This window comes from Cervus elaphus, chromosome 33, assembly GCF_910594005.1.
Source record: "Cervus elaphus chromosome 33, mCerEla1.1, whole genome shotgun sequence".
Classification (NCBI taxonomy): domain Eukaryota; kingdom Metazoa; phylum Chordata; class Mammalia; order Artiodactyla; family Cervidae; genus Cervus; species Cervus elaphus.
In genome coordinates this window covers 30,141,488-30,161,250 of record NC_057847.1, presented here as the reverse complement: position 1 = coordinate 30,161,250, position 19,763 = coordinate 30,141,488, and the positions used below count along the sequence as shown (strand labels likewise).

Sequence of the window (19,763 nt, the reverse complement as noted above, 5' to 3'; positions counted from 1 at the left end):
CATAGACCAAGAAATCCTTGCTTTTTGATAGACAAACAATAGTAATTTTCTGGCAGTGTGCTACTTAGAGAACCAACTGAAAGGTCCTACTAAGTCAGAAAGGGTTGAGAATCCACGTTCAGTACCCCCCGTTTCCTTTTCCCTAGTCTTCCATTATACTCACCACATCCTTTCTCATCACTGCGGTCTGAACAGTCAGGGAAGTTGTTACAGACTTTCACCATCTCAATGCAGTTCCCATTGTCACACCTGAACTGATGAGGGGGACATGTGGTTTCCGGGGTGTGACACAGGTGCTCGAGCTCATCCGAGTTATCTCTACAGTCATTGTCCCCATCACAGACATAGACCTTATTAATGCAGAGTCCGTTCTGACATGTAAAAAGGGTCTTGTCGCAGGCAGGGTACACACAGCCCCTCTCATCACTGTAGTCACCACAGTCATTGTTCCGGTCACACCTGTGTCATGAGACCCAGGACCACTTAAAATCAGAATATTTCAGGTGGAAATCCAGATCCCCAACTCCTCTCCCAACACATGATGCTGACTAGTGTCTGTGTCTCTTAGCTGGAGCACACGCCCACAGTCCGCCTCACCTGCCTCTCTCTGTTGTCAGGCTGACCCTGAGCCACAGTGTGCAGTCCCATTTATCATCCTGCTCACACTGTTATTTTTCTTATAGCAGAAAGAACTGAATGAAGTATTTCTTATGCCCATGCCTCTATTCCAACTGGCAAACCCTGAGCGTCAGCTGCCTCAAGAAAGAATTTTCTTCTAGCAAGCCCACTTCACTCATCTCTCTGATCCTCTGTGCAAGGTCACATTATGACCTTCACTGACCCCAGGCACTTCTGCCTTCATGGGCCCCTTCCTCCATAAAAATATTTAAAATTATATTTAAGGACTACATTGGTATAAAGGCATACATATTATTATTTAGTATTTAAATTTCTTTGACTTAAAAGTTCTCTTTATTTTTTTTCTTTTGATTTTAAAAGAAGTCCAAACATTTTCAGAGGCCATGAAAAGTATCATGGGCCCCAGCCCTACCTCATGGACGTTTGAGGTTTGTTAATAAATCTTTTAACCCCTAATTCACCTGAACTGGTTGGGGATACACAAGCCATTGTTACAGACGAACTCCGTTCCAAGGCAGGATCTCCTGGTGCAATTCTGGTGCTCATCAGAGGCATCAAAGCAATCCGCTTCGCCATCACAAACCCACGATTTAGGGATACACCCTCTGTGTGGAGGCACACTAACTGCACAGGCAAACTCAGAACTTGAGCAGCTGCGATTCTCTGAAGCTAAAGCACAAAGAGAATCAGGAATCATATGAGAGCTCATTCCAGCAGTCAAGTTCATTTTGAATCAATATTTATCTTGCTTTACATTACATAATAGTCTGAGGGATGAAAGGAAATGAAAGGAAAATAGGAAGACAAATTACTCTCCTAAATTTTCATTTTAAATGCTTTGGACCTTGAATTTTTTTCAGAAGTAAAAAGTAAAGATAAACACCTCATAATTTAATTTCCATAAAATTAATGTAAGGTCATATTTTTCCCTTAGGGATATAGAAAACTACTTGCATTTTATTAATTAGATACTAAAAATCCCATACATTTGGTAATTTTTTTTTATTTTATAAAATATAATCACACAAACACAATATGAGATAGGCATTTTTATGCCAGTTTTATGAGAAAAGTGAAGCTCACAATGGTTAGCTAGATAGCAAAAGTCGCAGAATTTTCTAAAAAGCTAGGGCTTGTTTCCTAGATATATAGGAGGAGTGCTTGTTAATAAGAGTTGACAGAAACCATGACACTTTAGGAAAGAGCTAAAATGCTAACATGTAATCATGAAACTCTGCAGAATAGAATAGAAATATTTTATCTGAGGGTGAAGAGGAGACAAAAGGAAGGGGGTCTTGAAGAAGAGATATGGGAGAAAAGGACACACTACAGTCTAGATTTGTGCAGCTGCCAACCCATTTCATAGAGGATATGGAGAAACAGGGGCCCACCAAAGTCATGGACATATGAGGTAACAATCAAATGCAGAGATCATGGAGTCATTGTTTTTATTATCCTGCCATGGAAAGATACTCTAAGACACCCTGAATTTAGAGTTCTATGCTCTGTTGGTAATGGGAAATGTTGTTTCATAGTCTGTTCCATAATTCACTTAAAAGAATGACCCCTGCCCCCCCGTAACAACTCTAGGGTAATGGATAAGACTAGAGGCACAGTTAATTGCAACACTATTAAAGCTGCTATTAAGAGTGGCCAACTGAGTTCTCCTTATTTGTTCTAGAAATGTAGGACATTATTTCCATGACCAAAATACAACAGAAAAAAAAAAAACATTAAAATCATTTTTCATCATTTAAAAGCATTTATGTAGATAATATAAAACATTCCTGAGCAGAAAAATAAAGATAACATTCTATCCATGTACTTTCAATAAAGAAGAACCTGTCTGACAACCATATTCTCCAAAGACAGAAAAATAAAGCCACTGTTGCCCTGAAATATGACTCTATAGAGGAATTAATTGTTTGCACTTACTGCAGTTGTGTCTTTCATCCTCATCACTCAAGTCTCCACAGTCATTATCACCATCACAGACCCACATCATTGGGATGCACCGGTTATTGTCACACTTGAAATAATCACTGGCGCATGTTGACTGAGAAAACTCTGAAAAAAAAAAAGAAAAAGCACTCTTGGTGAGAAGAGTCATGTACAGTCAGGAATCTTGAGAGAAACATACTATAGTAAGGGCTTCCTAGAACCCCAAGCAGAATTCTTTAATTATATCCCACATGGTAACGAATCAAGTTGCCATATGCCCAGAATCCCAGAGATCCCTCAAAATTAGCCTAAGGCAAAAGAACATTTCATTTTAACCATTAAAATACAGCACAATGATAACAATAGGGAGAAACGTGAACTTCCACGAGCTGGTAAGAATAGAGTATGTATCGCTACAGCCTTTGAAAGGCTTTTTTGTGTGTGTGTCTTTATTTTTTTTTTTTTTTATTAGTTGGAGGCTAATTACTTCACAACATTTCAGTGAGTTTTGTCATACATTGACATGAATCAGCCATAGAGTTACACGTATTCCCAATGATGATGAAAGGCTTTGACACAGGAAACCTACTCCCAGAGACCTAGCCTTCCCACATACGCAGGATGTTCATTCCAGCATTAAATCTTACAAGGAAAAAATGGAACAACCTAAACGCTCATCAACTGGGAAAGGGATGGAAACACATGGAACATCCATATTTTACAGCAATATTCAGCAGTGCAAAAAGGTAAGATTGAGGTGTATTTTCTTTTTTATTATTAATTTATTTTTTAATTGAAGGACAATTGCTTTACAGAATTTTGTTGTTTTCTATTACCATATATAAAAGAGACAGCCAATGGGAATTTGCTGTATGGCTCAGGAAACTCAAACAGAGGCTCTGTAACAACCTAGAGGGTGGGATGGGGAGGGAAGTTCAAGAGGGAGAGGTGTGCTTTCTAACTGATAAGATATTGTTGGGAAAAAAAACAGTGGGAGTGGAATGGCAGAAAGATATATATATAGTAAGATTCCTATATGTCAAGATACATAGATAAAGAGTTCACACTTAATACCAGTTATGTCTGGAGGTGAGGGGATTGTAAGAGGGTGAAAGAATGGGGATTTCACTCTTTTGTATACATCTTATTATTTCTTTATGATATCTGTGTATTGGATCTTCACTAAACTTACTGTGATAATCGTTTCATGATGTATGTAAATCATTATGTTCTACACCTTAAATTTACACAGTTCTATATGTCAATCTCAATAAAACTAGAAAAAAATACCTCTGCATATTATGAAAATCCATTAGTGTTAGATTGTGTGTTTACTTCTACTTAAATATGTCAGATCTAAATATGTCAGTTCAGTGCAGTTCAGTTCAGTCACTCAGTCATGTCCAGCTCTTTGCGAACCCATGAATCGCAGCACGCCAGGCCTCCCTGTCCATCACCAACTCCTGGAGTTTACTCAAACTCATGTCCATCAAGTTGGTGATGCCATCCAGCCATCTCATCCTCTGTCGTCCCCTTCTCCTCCTGCCCCCAATCCCTCCAAATATGTCAGATACTTGGTACTAACTGCTAATACTATGACTTTGGTTCCCATGGAGAAGTTTGGAAACTATTTATTCTTCATATATCTGAACCAATAGTTCATTTATTTAAAATAATCTCTAAGACCCTTCTACTCACCTAATAGTTACTACTTCTTTTACAGCTCCTTAAAACTCTATGTGCCCTTTGTTTTCTACAAAACTTTTAGTGTTGGGGAAAAAGACATTGTCAAGGAGCTTCTAATACCACTCTCTATCAGCCACAGAATTTGAGCCCAAGGGAAAACAGGAATAGAAAATAGCCTGAATTCAGCTGCAAAACTAGGCTAATGGTCTTAAGAAAATACCCCAACTGGAGCCCATTATACAGAGTGAAGTAAGCCAGAAAGATAAACACCGATACAGTATACTAACGCATATGTATGGAATTTAGAAAGATGGTAACGATAACCCTATATGCAAAACAGAAAAAGAGACACAGATGTACAGAACAGACTTTTGGACTCTGTGGGAGAAGGCGAGGGTGGGATGTTTCAAGAGAACAGCATCAAAACATGTATATTATCTATAGTGAAACAGATCACCAGCCCAGGTTGGATGCATGAGACAAGTGCTCGGGCCTGGTGCACTGGGAAGACCCAGAGGGATCAGGTGGAGAGGGAGGTGGGAGGGGGGATCGGGATGGGGAACACATGTAAATCCATGGCTGATTCATGTCAATGTATGGCAAAAACCACTGCAATATTGTAAAGTAATTAGCCTCCAACTAATAAAAATAAATGGAAAAAAAAAAAAAAGAAAATACCCCTCCAAAAAAAGTGATGGTACTTACTACAGTGATATTTATAATACCAGAAAAAATAAAGCAATCTAAATACTTAAAATAGAGGCAGTTAACTCAATGATCACATAGCCACTCAATGGAATATCACACAGCCATTAAACAAGAGTATGAAAACGACAACATGAAGTATGAAGTCTCTCTTAACCAGACAGTATATATATTTTAAGCTTCAGGCCATATGTTCTTTTTCACAACTACCTGACACTATATTGTGGCTGCATTTTAACGAAACTTTATAAAGACAAGCATGACAGACTTCCCTGGTGGCCCAGTGATTAAGACTTCACCTTCCAATTCAGGGGGTGTGGGTTCGATACCTGGGCAGGGAGCTAAGATCCCACAACCCTCATGGCCAAGAAAAAAGAAAACATAAAACAGAAGCAATACTGTAAAAAATCAATAAAAACTTTTTTAAATGATCAATGTCAAAAAAATCTTTAAAAAAAAAAAAAAAGACAAGCATGGCCATAGTTTGCTGACCCACATACAATATTGCCAGACCCCCCCAAAAAAGCGATATAGAAGATTGTACATGCAGATTTTTACAATTATGTTAAAAAAAAATTGTGCATGGATACAGATTAGGATTTGCAAAGGTAAATAGCAGCCTTCAAACACAAGCAACACACAGCTGCCTCCAAGAATATAACTAGAAGGTCCTTGGAACATCTCAGGAAGCTCAAATGGCCTTGGGACCCTACCCCCTCAGCTGGCACACAAAGCAGAAAGGTACGTGTGCCCCTCACCTGCCCCCTCGGCATGTACATCATACTCTCAATAACCTTTAGACCTTTAGATCCTCCCACAGTCTTACGGGTGAGAACTCACCCAAATTCAGAAATTCCAATTCAGAGTCAATTACAATTAATTGCGTTCCCCAAACCAGGCAGGTAGTAGGTGCATCACCAACTTTTGGTAGGTGCAACTTTTCGTCTGCATCCATCAGCAACTTCCATGTCCTGCCCAGCAACCTACCCAGTGCCCTACATGACCAGGCTTTGAATGAATATCTGCTGAGGGGTATCAGCAAGGAGTGCAAACATTCCCCAGCCAGAACCACAGTTTACATTTGAAGTAGTTGGAAGAGGGATGCCAGGTGCATCACCATGCTTTTCATGCTGGCTCACTCTCTTACCACAAGTGGGAGGTTCGTCAGAGCCGTCAGAACAGTCTCTTTCATGATCACAATACCAGTGTGCAGGAATACAGGGCCCAGAGGTGCAGTGGAACTCATCGCTTCTACACGACTTAGCGCCTGCAGTAGGTAAAGAAGATAAAATCCGTGAGCAACACACAAGCTTGTTCCTAATAACCTGCCTATATCTCTGAACTGGGTAGGAGTTGCCAAGACAGGAAGAGGCCTGAGTTTTTATAAGTTTTACATCCAGAGGGAAGAATATGGGAGAGCAATACTTTTCTAGTCTCTCAGAATTTTTTTCCTAAATTCCAGAGATTCAGAAAATGAATTGCACCTATTAGAAATACCAAAAAGACTATTTTTTGATACACGAAATCAAGTTATAGATGAAAGAAAACATGGTTCTATGTTTTCTGCCATAACACAAAACAAATTCTACTGAAAAGAAAAAACAACAAAATAACCAAATCACCCTACACACAACCTTTTAAGCAACATTAGACCATGATTCTAGAGAATTAGCAAAGTTTTGCTCTTATTTGTCTTTGTAACTTATTTGAGTAAATGATTCTGCCTATGTGTAAACTTTTCTCACATAACTGGAGGTTATGATCTGATGTGTTTTCTAGATTTTCTATTTCCTCTTGTTGCTGTTTTTACAACTGACTCCTACTCTTGGATTGTAACCTGGCCTGGTGACCATTACTAAATTCTTAAAGGATGCATCTATTTACACTAATAGTTTCAAAGGTATCGAGCCTAAGAATTTGAGCTATAAATATAAGAAATTATTTGATTGAACCAAATGGCTAAATATGAAATTAAAGTTTCTGAAAGTCAAACATATGAAAAAGACAAAAATTCTTCCAGTTACTAATGGCTATTATAAACGTATTGAGAATAAATATGAGGGCTTATTTTGCAAATTCTGCCTGTAGTTCCTGAAGACAAAAGACCTTTAATTATAGGAGGTTATGCATTATAGCTGATCCCTGGAAGAAATATTTGGAGTCAGGTTTCCAGCCAGGGGACAGAGAGAAGGGACTTCTTATGTCCCTCCAATTACATCCTAAGTAACTGCCTACTGTATCAATTTACAAGGTCAACTTGAGAGGACAAATTGAAATCAGCTGAAACACACAGGCCATGTGTCTTTATATTAGGTCAAGACATGCATGCCTGGAACCACAAAGGAGGTTTATCTTACCACAGAAAATGGGGTTTTCATCACTCATATCTCCACAATCGTTGTCTCCATCACACAAGAAAGAATGTGGAATACAAATCGTTGAATTCGTACATTTTACGTATCCAGGATGGCACGTGTGTTCAGCTTGAAAAAGACAACCAGATAAACAATTTGGAACATATTCATCACATATACATCATATATGTCCATGCTGACAGATCTACTGCAGAATCAAACCAGCAGAAGGGAAGCTATCAGAGAGGCATGATTCATGACAGTTATGTGATGCCATATAATCTCTAGTAAAAAGAGTATTTCCTGTTTTCATTATTTAACAGCATCAGCAAGGCTTCCCACTCTCCTCACTCCCCACACAATGGAGTAACATGAATGAAGATCTCTATATACTGATAAGGAAAGATGGTATGACCTCCAAGATGCATTAATAGCAAGAAAGCAGAACACTAGGCTCTCTTTTGTGTATGAAAACTGATAACTGTGTGTGTCCAGCAAGAAAGAAATGCTTACATTTAAAACAAAAATGAAAAGATTAACGAAAATTAAGAACAGTATGGAGGGAGCAGAGTGGAGAGGACAAGCATGAAGGACATCTGTGAGTGCCCTTGTCATACAATTTTTATATGACTATGAATCCATGTACATTATTTTCTATAAATGAACACAATGAAATAAAAATGCATAAAGAAAAGCAATTTCCAAAATTTGGAAACAGTAACAAATGACTGCATATTTCTAGTGGGAAATAATCTAAGAACAAAAAGGACATAAAATGTTTAATTACATTTGTATGGTTACTTTGAACGTATTATAAAATAAAGCAAATAAGTGACTATATCACCTATTACAAACTAAGATTTTAAGTGTAAGAGATGTGATTATAAAATCTAAAAGGTAAAAACCAGTTTATCTTAAGTTAAAATGGAAAATACCAATATCATTTTTTTCCCTTTAGAATTGTATTTTCTAGTCCTGTCCACTAAAGAGGCCTAGAAGCAATAAAAGCCAAATAGGAATAGGTAACCCAACACTGTGGTAATTTTAATTTTTTTAAAAGTCTATTAAATTACAATATTGCTTCTGTTTTATGTGTTGGTCTTTTTGTCATGAGGTATGTGGGATCTTTGTTCCCCACTAGAGATGGAATCCATACCCTCTGTGTTGGAAGTCTTAACCACTGGACTGCCAGGGAAGTCCCAGTAATTTTCAAATACCACGCACAAAAGGAATCAGACCAATTCCAGGTCTGAGACAAGAAATGCACAAGTCTGAAATGCACTATGGAAGACTGAATGGGATCAAGTCAAAATAAAAAAGGACCCAACTTAGCAGGATTCCCACCGCCAAAAATAGGACAGTTAAGCACCAAACGCAGTAAATTACTTCATCTCGTTAAAACTCAAATATGTAAAAATCCATGAGTTTAATACAATAGTAAAAACAAAACAAAGCAAAAACTTAATGCTCATTGGTCAACAACTTACTTCTCTGAAAATTGAAAAGGGAAAGAAAGAATCAACATTTACTCTGCAGAATTGTATTTCAGAGTAACAAAATAGCTGATAATTTCTTCTTTAGAGAACTTGAGCTAATAAATGTGGATGGAATAGTAAAATTTTTAAATACCTGATTTATAACCCTTAAAGTAATAATAAATTCATGGAACAACCATCCATGGTTAAAAAACCACTGGGTGAAAGATTGATGGGAACTTCCTAAAGGGAAGATTCAAACTGACTTCTAAATTAATATCATCCTCACTTAAAGTGGAATAATCAAGCATTATGTGCTTCATGATGTGATACAACAAGAAATAGACAGCTCCACCTATGAAGTGTTCTTGCCCAAAGAACTAAGTCTAATGTAATCAAAGGTCTCAATTCCAACCTAAATCAATAGGTAGACTTTGAATCCTGATGTGAACAGATGAACTGTTTACATTTTGGGGCTAAGTGATAAAATTTGAATATGGACTTAGTACTAGAGGACATTAAGTAAGTACTGTTGATTTTGTTGAGCATAATGCTAGAATAGTAGTTGTTTTTCAAAATATATATTACCATGTATAAAACAGATAACTAGTGGGAGCTCAGCCTGGTACTCTGTGAAGACCGAGAGGGATGAGATGAGGTGGGATGGGAGGGAGGCTCAGGAAGGAGGTGGCATATGTGTACTTATAGCTGATTTGCTTGTTGTATGGCAGAAACCAACATAACATGGTAAAGCAGATTATCCTCCAATTAAAAATTTAAAAACATTTTTTAAATTTGAAAACAAATGTCTTTATCAGTGACATGTGTTTCTGGAAGTTGCTTTAAAATACTCAGGAAAAAAGTTGGAGGACACGGATAAAACATATTGACCACTTTTTTAAAAAAACAACAAAAAAGCATGGGTGCATGCTCTGGATGTCATGCATGCTCTGGATGTCATCCAGTCATGTCTGGATCTTTGTGACCCCATGGACTGTAGCCCACCAGGCTCCTCTGTCCATAGGATTATCCAGGCAATAATACTGGCACACCCAAATAAATATTGTGTGTAACCGCATACAAAGAGAGCAGAGCATGTAGATACATCCAAACTAAAAGAGCATTTTTGCTCATACTCTCTGCTACTGTTTTCTCAAGATGCTAAACTGTAAGTTCCAGAAATTTGGGAAAACCAGTTCACTAAAAAGCAATTTACCAAATCATTTCAGTCAACACTGTACTACATAACTTTGTGCATAGCAAACATTAACCACACACACTAATCAATTAATTTTGTCTGTGGTCATTGGTAAAGCTTTACAATAATCAGAAACACAAACCAAAGATAAAATATTGAAGGTGAAAGTAGTCAAAGATTGTGTGAATAAATCAAATATTAGGCAGAACTATTTTTAAAAATCACTAGTAGACGTGTAAAATGAAATGTATGTTTTAGATGAATATTGTCGGTCTTTTCTCAGAAATGCATCGTCTTTACATCTCCCAGGCTCTGAAAGTTCAAGGCTCCAAAGCGCATTAAGAACTTAAGATGAACTTACGGCAGTTTTTCTCATCTGAGGCATTGTTGTCATGGCAGTTGTCTATCCCATCGCAGACTAATGCAGAAGAGATGCACCTTGCATTTTTGCAAGTGAACTCTGTTCTGTTACAAGCCCTGAAATGGCACCTTGTCTCATCACTGTTGTCACCACAGTCATTGTAGTGGTCACAGCGGTAACTGTACGGGACACACCGACCATTGGCGCAGGTGAAGCTTGTCGAAGGGCAGGTGTGAAACGCTAAGAGGAGGGAAAAAATATTGAAAAAACATTGAAGAAGCTCCCGGATTAAAGCATCATCCCGTTTTTCTAAAAAGATACAATCAAGTAAAATAAGATACTTTGGGTTTACCTTCCAAGGCAAAAGCTGCCAAACGTACTGCATGCAAAGTGAGCCCAAACTTTAAATTAGTTAAATTAAGCAAATACGTTGTATACTTTTTTTTAAGCAAATGGAGTATTGGAGACACAAATGGCAAAGTCACTCCATTCCTCTACCACCTCAATTTATATCTCAGTTTCATTAAAGCATGCAAACACAATGCTTTCAGGGGACTGAGGCTCAGAGAGGTTAAGTAATTTTCCCAGAGCTCCCCAGACTATAAATGGCATGCAGCATCTCTGCTCTTTCTTAGGTGCACTTCAGAGGTGCTTCCTAACAAAGCATTGAAGACTACTTCACAGCGCATATATTAGCTGTTGTGTGATTTAAGCAAAGTGCAGTCTAGATTCTCAGGCTACATATTCTTTGCTTGTAAAAGGACCAAACACTAGGTACATTGTGAACTTCGAAAGTTCCAAGAGTTCAGCTCACCACAGAGAGTTTCCAGCTCATCACTGCTGTCACCACAGTCATCAATGCCATTACATTTCAACTGGTCAGGGATGCACTTCCCATTAAGGCAGGTGAACTTGGAACTGTCGCACCGGGTACCATTATCCGGGATACAGTACTTATTGTTATTGGCCAGATACCAGCGGCCCTCATGTGGACACTGGCACTCAGCACCATTTGGACCTGAAGAAAGGTAAGCCCAGAAAAAAGCAAAAGATTTCTGTAGCAAACATTGATATTTTCTCCCCCTGAAGAGCACTGGCAACAGCTTCTATATTATTAAACACGCTCTAAGAAATGGAAACTCTGCTTTAAGTTATGTTTTCATCAATATGAACAACCACCAATTTCTAATAAGTGTGGTTAATTCACTCTAATCTTTAAACCACTATTTCTTATCTTCATTGAAACATTAGCAATGATTCTACCTTCTCAGCAAAATCTGCACAGCAATAGTCTCAAAAGGCACATCCTCCCCACCTCCCCCATAGAAAAAAGAAAGGAAAAAAAAAAAAAAAAGGCACATCCTCTTATTAATTTATTGTTCTCTATAAAACACACTTCTGAAGCACACTCCGTTTATTCAACTATAAACAGTACCTCCTAAGTGAAAGTATTAAATCCTTTAATGAGGAACATTAGTTCATGGATGAAATTTCTATTCAAGACATGATGTGCAGCAGCCAAACCTGCATATTTCTTTCTACCTCCATCAAGCTTGAATTAAAAATGTCTTTGTAAGAAGGCTCCGTATGGAATAGGAAAGAAAAAAAAAACTTTCAGTCTTCTTCTCAACAGACAAACCCTGAAATCTATTTTAGAAATTACTCTGAAAACAAAGAGAATCTTTGCTTGTGCTGGAGCTGAATATTCTCTCAGCCTTCCCTACTAGTGGTCATCATTATTGTCACTTTCCATGATTCATCTTCGTGACCAATGCCTTACCTGGTGCACAAATATGGCTGCAGCCCCCATTAAACCGATCGCAAGGATTGTCACACTGTTGTTGGTCCTTCACAACAGCACAGATACCCTTAGGCCGAAAGGGAAGGGTCGTGGTCACTGCAGTCTGACCTGACCCATCAACTTTGTTAGCTCGATAAATTTTCTGAGTGAGCAAGTCAGTCCAGTAAACATACTGGCCATAAACAGCTAAGCCAAAAGGACTATTGGCTCTGCTGACAATGACCTCCCGCAGATAGCGCTCTAGATCAAAGCGCTCAATCTTCTCCCTAAAATGAAGATGGAAAAAAGAAAAAAGAAAATACTAGAATCCAGAAGGATTAAAGTCCTCAACTGGCACCTAATGCCTCAGTACAATCATGACTTTTACACAAGCCCCCAACTTTCTTTTCAAGTGGAGCATATGGCAGCAAAAAATGTTTCTCCTGGTAATGGGAGAACTTCATCTGCTTATTAAACAATGGCCTATATAAATGATTTCCAAATATTAATATAACCCGCAAGTAATCCTACTAAAGGAAACAGGGGAAAGAAATGAAAAGAGGGGAGTATTGTGAAATAATACACCTCTTGCTTGAAAATAATACCTGTCTTGGTATCTGGCACATAGTAGTCACTCAATAAAATGTGAATTACTTTTCCCTTCCCACCCGCTTAATGAGTTTTTCCATTTGTCATTGACTTTGAGATATCTTCCTAACTGAGACACAAAATATCACTGCTTTATTTCAAGTGAGAAAATAAAGATAAAGTTGTTAGGTGCTTAGCATCATGAGACCAAAATCATAAGAAAATAAGCAAGGAAAGTTTAACATTCCTAACATACAGATACCAGTCATATTAAACAAAATCATCTCATATCTTCAATCATTAGGATGATGGGAATATGTGTAATTTCAGAAGTGACTGGAGAGTTACATGCAAAAATTAGAGCTGACAGAAGTTTATAAAGAAAATATTATGAAATGGACTGAGAAGAAGCTGGCACAAGAAATAATTTTTTTTGAGAAGATGATCAAAAGACAAAGACTGAAAGAAAATGCTTTTACAAGACACTGAAAGCTAAAACCCTGAGAAATTTTACTATCAGTGTACGTTTAAAGTCATTCATATTTTGAGGTAGTTACATGATTATAAACTGAATGATTATATTTGTAACCATAGTTGAAATTAACTTGTCTAGTAACGCATCTTTAGATGTCTTTCAGTTTACAATTACTCAATCTCATGATATAGATCAATTTTCACAGGTATATTCACCAATATTTCACCACATTATGCATATCCCTCTTCTTTTGAACAGGGAGGAAGAAATCTCATCAATACCCACAAGAATAACCAAAGACACGTACAGATTAGCATCTGCCCAGTAGAGAAGGTTTTGTTCATAGTCCAGAGTGAGCCCGTTGGGCCAGACCAGGTCACTGTTCACCAAGCTTCTCCGGGAGTATCCACCCATTGTGGCAGTCTCAATTTTGGCATTAGTACCCCAGTCGGTCCAATACATGTACCTAGTGATCCAAAAGGAGACATAATTCACCACAAGGAACTCACACTTCTTTTTACTTAAGAAAGACAGCAGCATTCTTTAACTGCAAATATGACAGTTATATTTGACACCAATAGAGCAAATGGAAGCTTACTCCATTCCCACCCATACAACTTGTCCAATAGGGATTTACTGAGTCAGAGCATCAATTCCCTAGTATGCGGCCAAACTTCCTAGGAGCGCCAACCGGAGTTCCTTCCCAAGGAAGGTCACTCATGCTCTTTCATCCCTTAATCTGTAGCTACAGTATTACAAGTGCACGGAACACTGGCTCTCTATTAACATAACATAATTTCAGACCCTGCTGCCTCTAGAAATAAGCAATCATGACACACCCTTGGCAAGGATCTAACACAATTCCTCTTGGCTTTGGAACTTCGGCTATCGTAGTGTGTCTAGACCCATCCGTGGCAATGGACTTAATCATCTGATTGGTGTAATCACTGTAATAAATTCTTCTATTGATCCAGTCAAAGGCAATGCCCTCAGGACTCCCTATGCCTGGACATAAAACCAACAAACACACAAAAAGAAGTTAGAATCTCAATAAACATTTTAGAAACCCTGGGTCATCCATGTGTGTTGATCCCATTGCGTCTCCTTCCAAGATAAGCTATACTTAAAGTACACTTACCTGAAACAACAACAGTGGGAGGACTGCCCCTTGAATTCAGGTTGACATAGGAAATCTGGCCTTTTCCAGATGACAAAAGTTGTGTGAAGTAGATTCTGTTATCTATGCTGTCATAGTCTAGGGCCACAGCCATTTTTTCCACACTTATTGCTGGGAAAGGTTGGCTATAGTCTTTGGGGTCAAAACGTAAGCTCCTCAAGGAATTATCCAAGGCAAAGATGAGGAAATTTTCTGATGAAATGGCACAGCTCTTGCCATCAGCTTGCAGGGTCCCAAAGGCACAGTCACATTTAGGGGTTTGTGATTTAGGCAGAGCAAAGCAGAAATGGGTACATCCTCCATTATTTTCCAAGCAAGGGTTGTTGTTGAGCTCTGCTGGTGACCGAGGCTGGACACTCTGGTCAAAGATGGTCACATCTCTTAGCCAATCAATATTGTCCCTTATCACTGTTGGTCGATCTGCTCTATTTGGTTCCTTGCTGGCTTGGAGGATTTTCTTTAAATTCCTGTCTACCCATATGATAGAATTTCCAAACACAGTGATGGCATAAGGAGCTGGGTAACGACTGCCGAAACGAATCACTTCAGAGTCCCCTCCCTCAATGCTGATCCTTGCAATTAAATCTACAGCGTCATCAACCCAATAAATGTAGTTACTGCTATGATCCAATGCTAAGCCCCGTGGTGTGGCAGTGATGTCTGATACAAGCACAGTTCGATTGGTACAGTCAAGAAAAGACCGTTCAATCTTTGGGTTCTGCCCATAGTCAGACCAGAAGAGGTATCGATTCTTGGGGTCCACAATAATGTCTCTGGGCATATCCACTGTGGTTTTAAGGAGAATGTGGCGGTGGGTGGTGTTGATCCTTAGAACTTCTATCAGTGTTTCAGATCTAAAAGCATTGGTAAAATAAAGATTTCCTGGAAGAAAATGAAAGAGCATGCTGATTAATGGCAAACCAAGAAAAAAGAAGATAGCTCTTGTAAGATAGAGGTTTGAGCCAGTATATGTTGTCTTTCCCAGGAGGATAAATAAATATCTCAGTTTAGGCTTAGAAAAATAAATATTTACTCTTAGGAACTAAATAGATTGTTTCTAACTAGTGTAGATGTTTTCATCCCATGGACCTTCTAAAGTCACCAAAATTTGGGCATTACAGAACAAAGTAAATGCTAGAGCAAAAAAGTATGGTGGGAAGATAGTTTACAGTACATAAATGAATGGGCATAGCTGTGTTTCAACAAAACTTTACTTAGCACGGGCTACATCTGGCCTATAGGCCATAGACTGTTGACAGTTGTTTTTCAATGTATCATTAAAAACTGGATGGTAATTCAAAACTAAGTATACAAATTAGTATAGAAAAGTTAATATAATGTTGGGTCAGGCATTTCAATTAACTACAACAAAGTACCTAATAATCAAAGGGGTTTCATAAATAACATGAGGAAGCAATTAAGAATTCAGCAACTAAAATTGCTCAGCTTTAAAATAAATGATTGCCATTTTATGGTTTATATTATATTTTGATATTCCTTTCTCTTTGAAAATTTAGATATTTTTAATTTAGAAATTAGATGTTCCTTTAAGGGTGAAATAAGTCCACATAATTAAATATTTCTTTCCATTTTGCCAACGACTCAGTAAATAATCTATAATGAGATCATCTATAATGAATCTGTCAACTGAAACACTTTATCATTAACAGACACAAAGCTGTTACGTTTATTCTAAAAATTCAATTCAACTTATCTTAAATAATCTCAATAAACATCTAGGAAAATAGATCTGCCACATGTATGTTAAACTTTATAGTATAAATAAGATGACAGAAATGCAAACACAAAAAGCTTTTCAATAAAATCACTATATAGCTTACCCACCTGCTACCCAATCCACCGCAATACCCCGGACTCCATTTACTCCTATCCCATCTGTAACGATGTTTGTAAAATTAGACCCATCTGGTTTGATTCTACGGATTGCATTATTAGATGCCACAGAGATGTTAAAATCACACCAGTAAATAAAGCCAGAAGACACATCCACATCCACATGCAGCGCATTTCGTCCTGGAACAGTAAAGAAAAGATCATTAAACCATGCTCTAGCTTCAACTAGAACTTTTAAAAATGTCTGCCCTTCCTCTCTAACCCTCATTCCAAATCCCCTTTGCTCAAACCATGCCCCCATTATGAAATAAAACTATTTATTTCCCAGTTGCAATGAGCACAACTACCCCCAAATCTTAGTTTCTAAAAGCCACTTCCCACAATAAAGAGTACTGGCTTCTGGGAGAAATGGTTAAGCATAGGTTTGGGAAGGGAAGGTACAAGGTAAGCCTGGAACATATTTATTAGACCAAGAAGCAAGGAAGCATTCAAACACTAATGGAATACAGTGCTGTCGAAAGAATACAGACAGCAATAGGAGAGGTTCTCCCCAGACAAAACGGATCGATAGGAGCATCAAAAGAACAATTATGCTAAATGATTCTACACTGAATTAAAGAAATAAAAACTTGAGTGTGTGTGATAATAAAAAGGAGAGAAAAATGAACGTAGAAGGAATGATAAAACAAGAAAAAGAACCATTTTGCAATTCCCAATTAAATCATCATTTCAGACAATGATAAAAACCAATGAAATAAAAGCAAAAATGAACAAATGGGACCTAATTAAAACTAAAAGCTTCCGCACAACAAAGAAAACTATAAGCAAGGTGAAAAGACAGCCTTCAGAATGGGAGAAAATAACAGCAAACAAAGCAACTGACAAAGAATTAATCTCAAAAATATACAAGCAACTCCTGCAGCTCAATTCCAGAAAAATAAAAGACCCAATCAAAAAATGGGCCAAAGAACTAAACAGACATTTCTCCAAAGACATACAGATGGCTAACAAACACATGAAAAGATGCTCAACACATCACTCATTATCAGAGAAATGCAAATCAAAACCACAATGAGGTACCATTTCACTCCAGTCAGAATAGCCGCTATCCAAAAGTCTACAAACAATAAATGCTGGAGAGGATGTGGAGAAAAGGGAACCCTCTTAAACTGTTGGTGGGAATGCAAACTAGTACAGCCACTATGGAGAACAGTGTGGAGATTCCTTAAACAACTGGAAATAGAACTGCCATATGACCCAGCAATCCCACTGCTGGGCATACACACCGAGGAAACAAGAATTGAAAGAGACACGTGTACCCCAATGTTCATCGCAGCACTGTTTATAATAGCCAGGACATGGAAGCAACCTAGATGTCCATAAGCAGATGAATGGATAAAAAAAGCTATGGTACACATACACAATGGAGTATTACTCAGCCATTAAAAGAATTCACTTGAATCAGTTCTAATGAGGTGGATGAAACTGGAGCCTATTATACAGAATGAAGTAAGCCAGAAAGAAAAACACCAATACAGTATAATAACGCACATATATGGAATTTAGAAAAATGGTAATGATAACCCTGTATACGAGACAGCAAAAGAGACACAGGTGTATAGAACAGTCTTTTGGACTCTGTGGGAGAGGGCGAGGGTGGGATGATTTGGGAGAATGGCATTGAAACATGTGTATTATCATATGTTAAATGAATTGCCAGTCCAGGTTCGATGCATGAGACAGGGTGCTCGGGGCTGGTGCACTGGGATGACCCAGAGGGATGGGATGGGGAGGGAGGGGAGAGGGGGGCTCAGGATGGGGAACACATGTACACCCATGGCAGATTCATGTCAATGTATGGCAAAACCAATACAATATTGTAAAGTAACTAACTTCCAATTAAAATAAATAAATTTATATTTTAAAAAAACCAATGAATAAAAGATGCTTGGGGGAAAAGATATTCATAGGGTATCAAAGTGTAACCCCAAAAATTTCATCTAAATTGTAGAGGGGCAAAAAGGCAGAGATTTCATGGTGATCACCATTACCAGGTGATCAAACTTAAGTACCAATTGTGGCAAAATGTTAATGATGGTTGAATCTAGCAAGCATAAGGGTGTTCCCTACACTTTTTAACTTTTCTGCATTTGATATTTTTCAAAATGCAAAGCTGGATGAAAAACTTGTTGACTGTATAATATATTTACAAGATGGTAACTTAGATGACTTTTTAGACACAGGAAAGCAGAGATCAACCATGAGCACATACGAATATGGTTATCAAGCAGAATAAACATGCTTCCTTTCAGGATTTGAAGTAGCTCAACTGGAATTCCATCACGTCCACTAGCTTTGTTCGTAGTGATGCTTTCTAAGGCCCATTTGACTTCACGTTCCAGGATGTCTGGCTCTCGGTGAGTGATCACACCATCGTGATTATCTGGGTCATGTGCTGACTCCAAACATGGAGAAATGCTATAGGGCACCAAGGACTTCAACATGGCATCAGATGGAGTCAAGTGTTACTTGTATTGGAGGAACGTACCCGGGCCTGCCACTGGCACCATGGCTTCTGAATGATCTGACAGTTGCAAGCTAAAGCCCCTGATTGTCCACAGCGAGGAAACAACAATGAAAGAATTATATGGCGAGCAGGTCCGATTGTCAGGATTGAGTTTAAACCCGGTGGCACAGGCACAGGAGAACAGTCTTCCTGGTACAGGCAGGCAGATTTGCTGACAGACATTCATGTTGTTGCTGCAGCCGTTTGAGGATTCGGAGCCTAAATGAAATCACAGTTAGTTTGTAACTTTTCACCCCATCTATTTGCCACTCAGTGTCAAATTTGAGGATCATTATAAAAGTCAGTAACAAAATATGGAATCTGAGTTAACCTAAAAAAACGATATTAGAGAGCCTAGTGCTTATAGAACTAACACACAGAGGTTTAAAACAGGACCACAACCATGTAACAATTTATGTTATATCATAGTAGAGAACGGAGCACCAATTGTTCTTCTTCCACCTATCATTCAAGAGTTAGAGGAATAAACTATGTACTGCCATTTAAAATTCTATATTTTAATTATATGATCAAACATGTGATGGATATTTGATTTAATGTATATTAAATAAAAATACTTGAAGTTGTTTTGAATATACAATAAAATAATATCAAGTGACACACCTAGGTTATAGGACAACAAACAAATTACTTGATGATCTCAGGCTAGATATTTCAAAATAAAGAAATTATCTCTAGATCATAATACTAATTTAAAGGGGCAAATCAAAAGTTACACTATCTCAAAAAAGCACACCTAAGAGTACTCCTTTTAAGATTAAAAAAATTCTATTGTGTTATCTACTTTTCCAGTAGGTATCCAACCTCCAATGCGCCAGTAACTATTCTAGTTATTGGGTAGAGAGCGAGAAGCAAGACAGACAGAATTCCTGTCCTCATAAAGGTTACATACTAATGAAGAACGCAGACAATAAACACATACATAATTATGTCAGGGAGGGCA

The 19,763-nt window shown here is 38.0% G+C and overlaps 1 protein-coding gene across 2 annotated transcripts in view; it reads right to left on the bottom strand.

Moving 5' to 3' along the window:
* The window catches only part of LRP2 (LDL receptor related protein 2), a 176,544-nt gene that overhangs the window by 44,095 nt on the left and 112,686 nt on the right, over nucleotides 1–19,763 (bottom strand). For both annotated transcript variants that reach the window (XM_043894725.1, XM_043894726.1), the window contains 13 exons: nucleotides 18,782–19,018; nucleotides 16,225–16,413; nucleotides 14,341–15,261; nucleotides 14,042–14,207; nucleotides 13,510–13,668; nucleotides 12,140–12,426; nucleotides 11,174–11,377; nucleotides 10,360–10,599; nucleotides 7,329–7,454; nucleotides 6,119–6,238; nucleotides 2,575–2,706; nucleotides 1,101–1,308; nucleotides 164–459 (listed from right to left, as the gene is read on the bottom strand). In XM_043894725.1, the coding sequence (XP_043750660.1) occupies nucleotides 164–459; nucleotides 1,101–1,308; nucleotides 2,575–2,706; nucleotides 6,119–6,238; nucleotides 7,329–7,454; nucleotides 10,360–10,599; nucleotides 11,174–11,377; nucleotides 12,140–12,426; nucleotides 13,510–13,668; nucleotides 14,042–14,207; nucleotides 14,341–15,261; nucleotides 16,225–16,413; nucleotides 18,782–19,018 (3,285 nt within the window). The remainder of the gene's footprint in view (nucleotides 1–163; nucleotides 460–1,100; nucleotides 1,309–2,574; nucleotides 2,707–6,118; nucleotides 6,239–7,328; nucleotides 7,455–10,359; nucleotides 10,600–11,173; nucleotides 11,378–12,139; nucleotides 12,427–13,509; nucleotides 13,669–14,041; nucleotides 14,208–14,340; nucleotides 15,262–16,224; nucleotides 16,414–18,781; nucleotides 19,019–19,763) is intronic.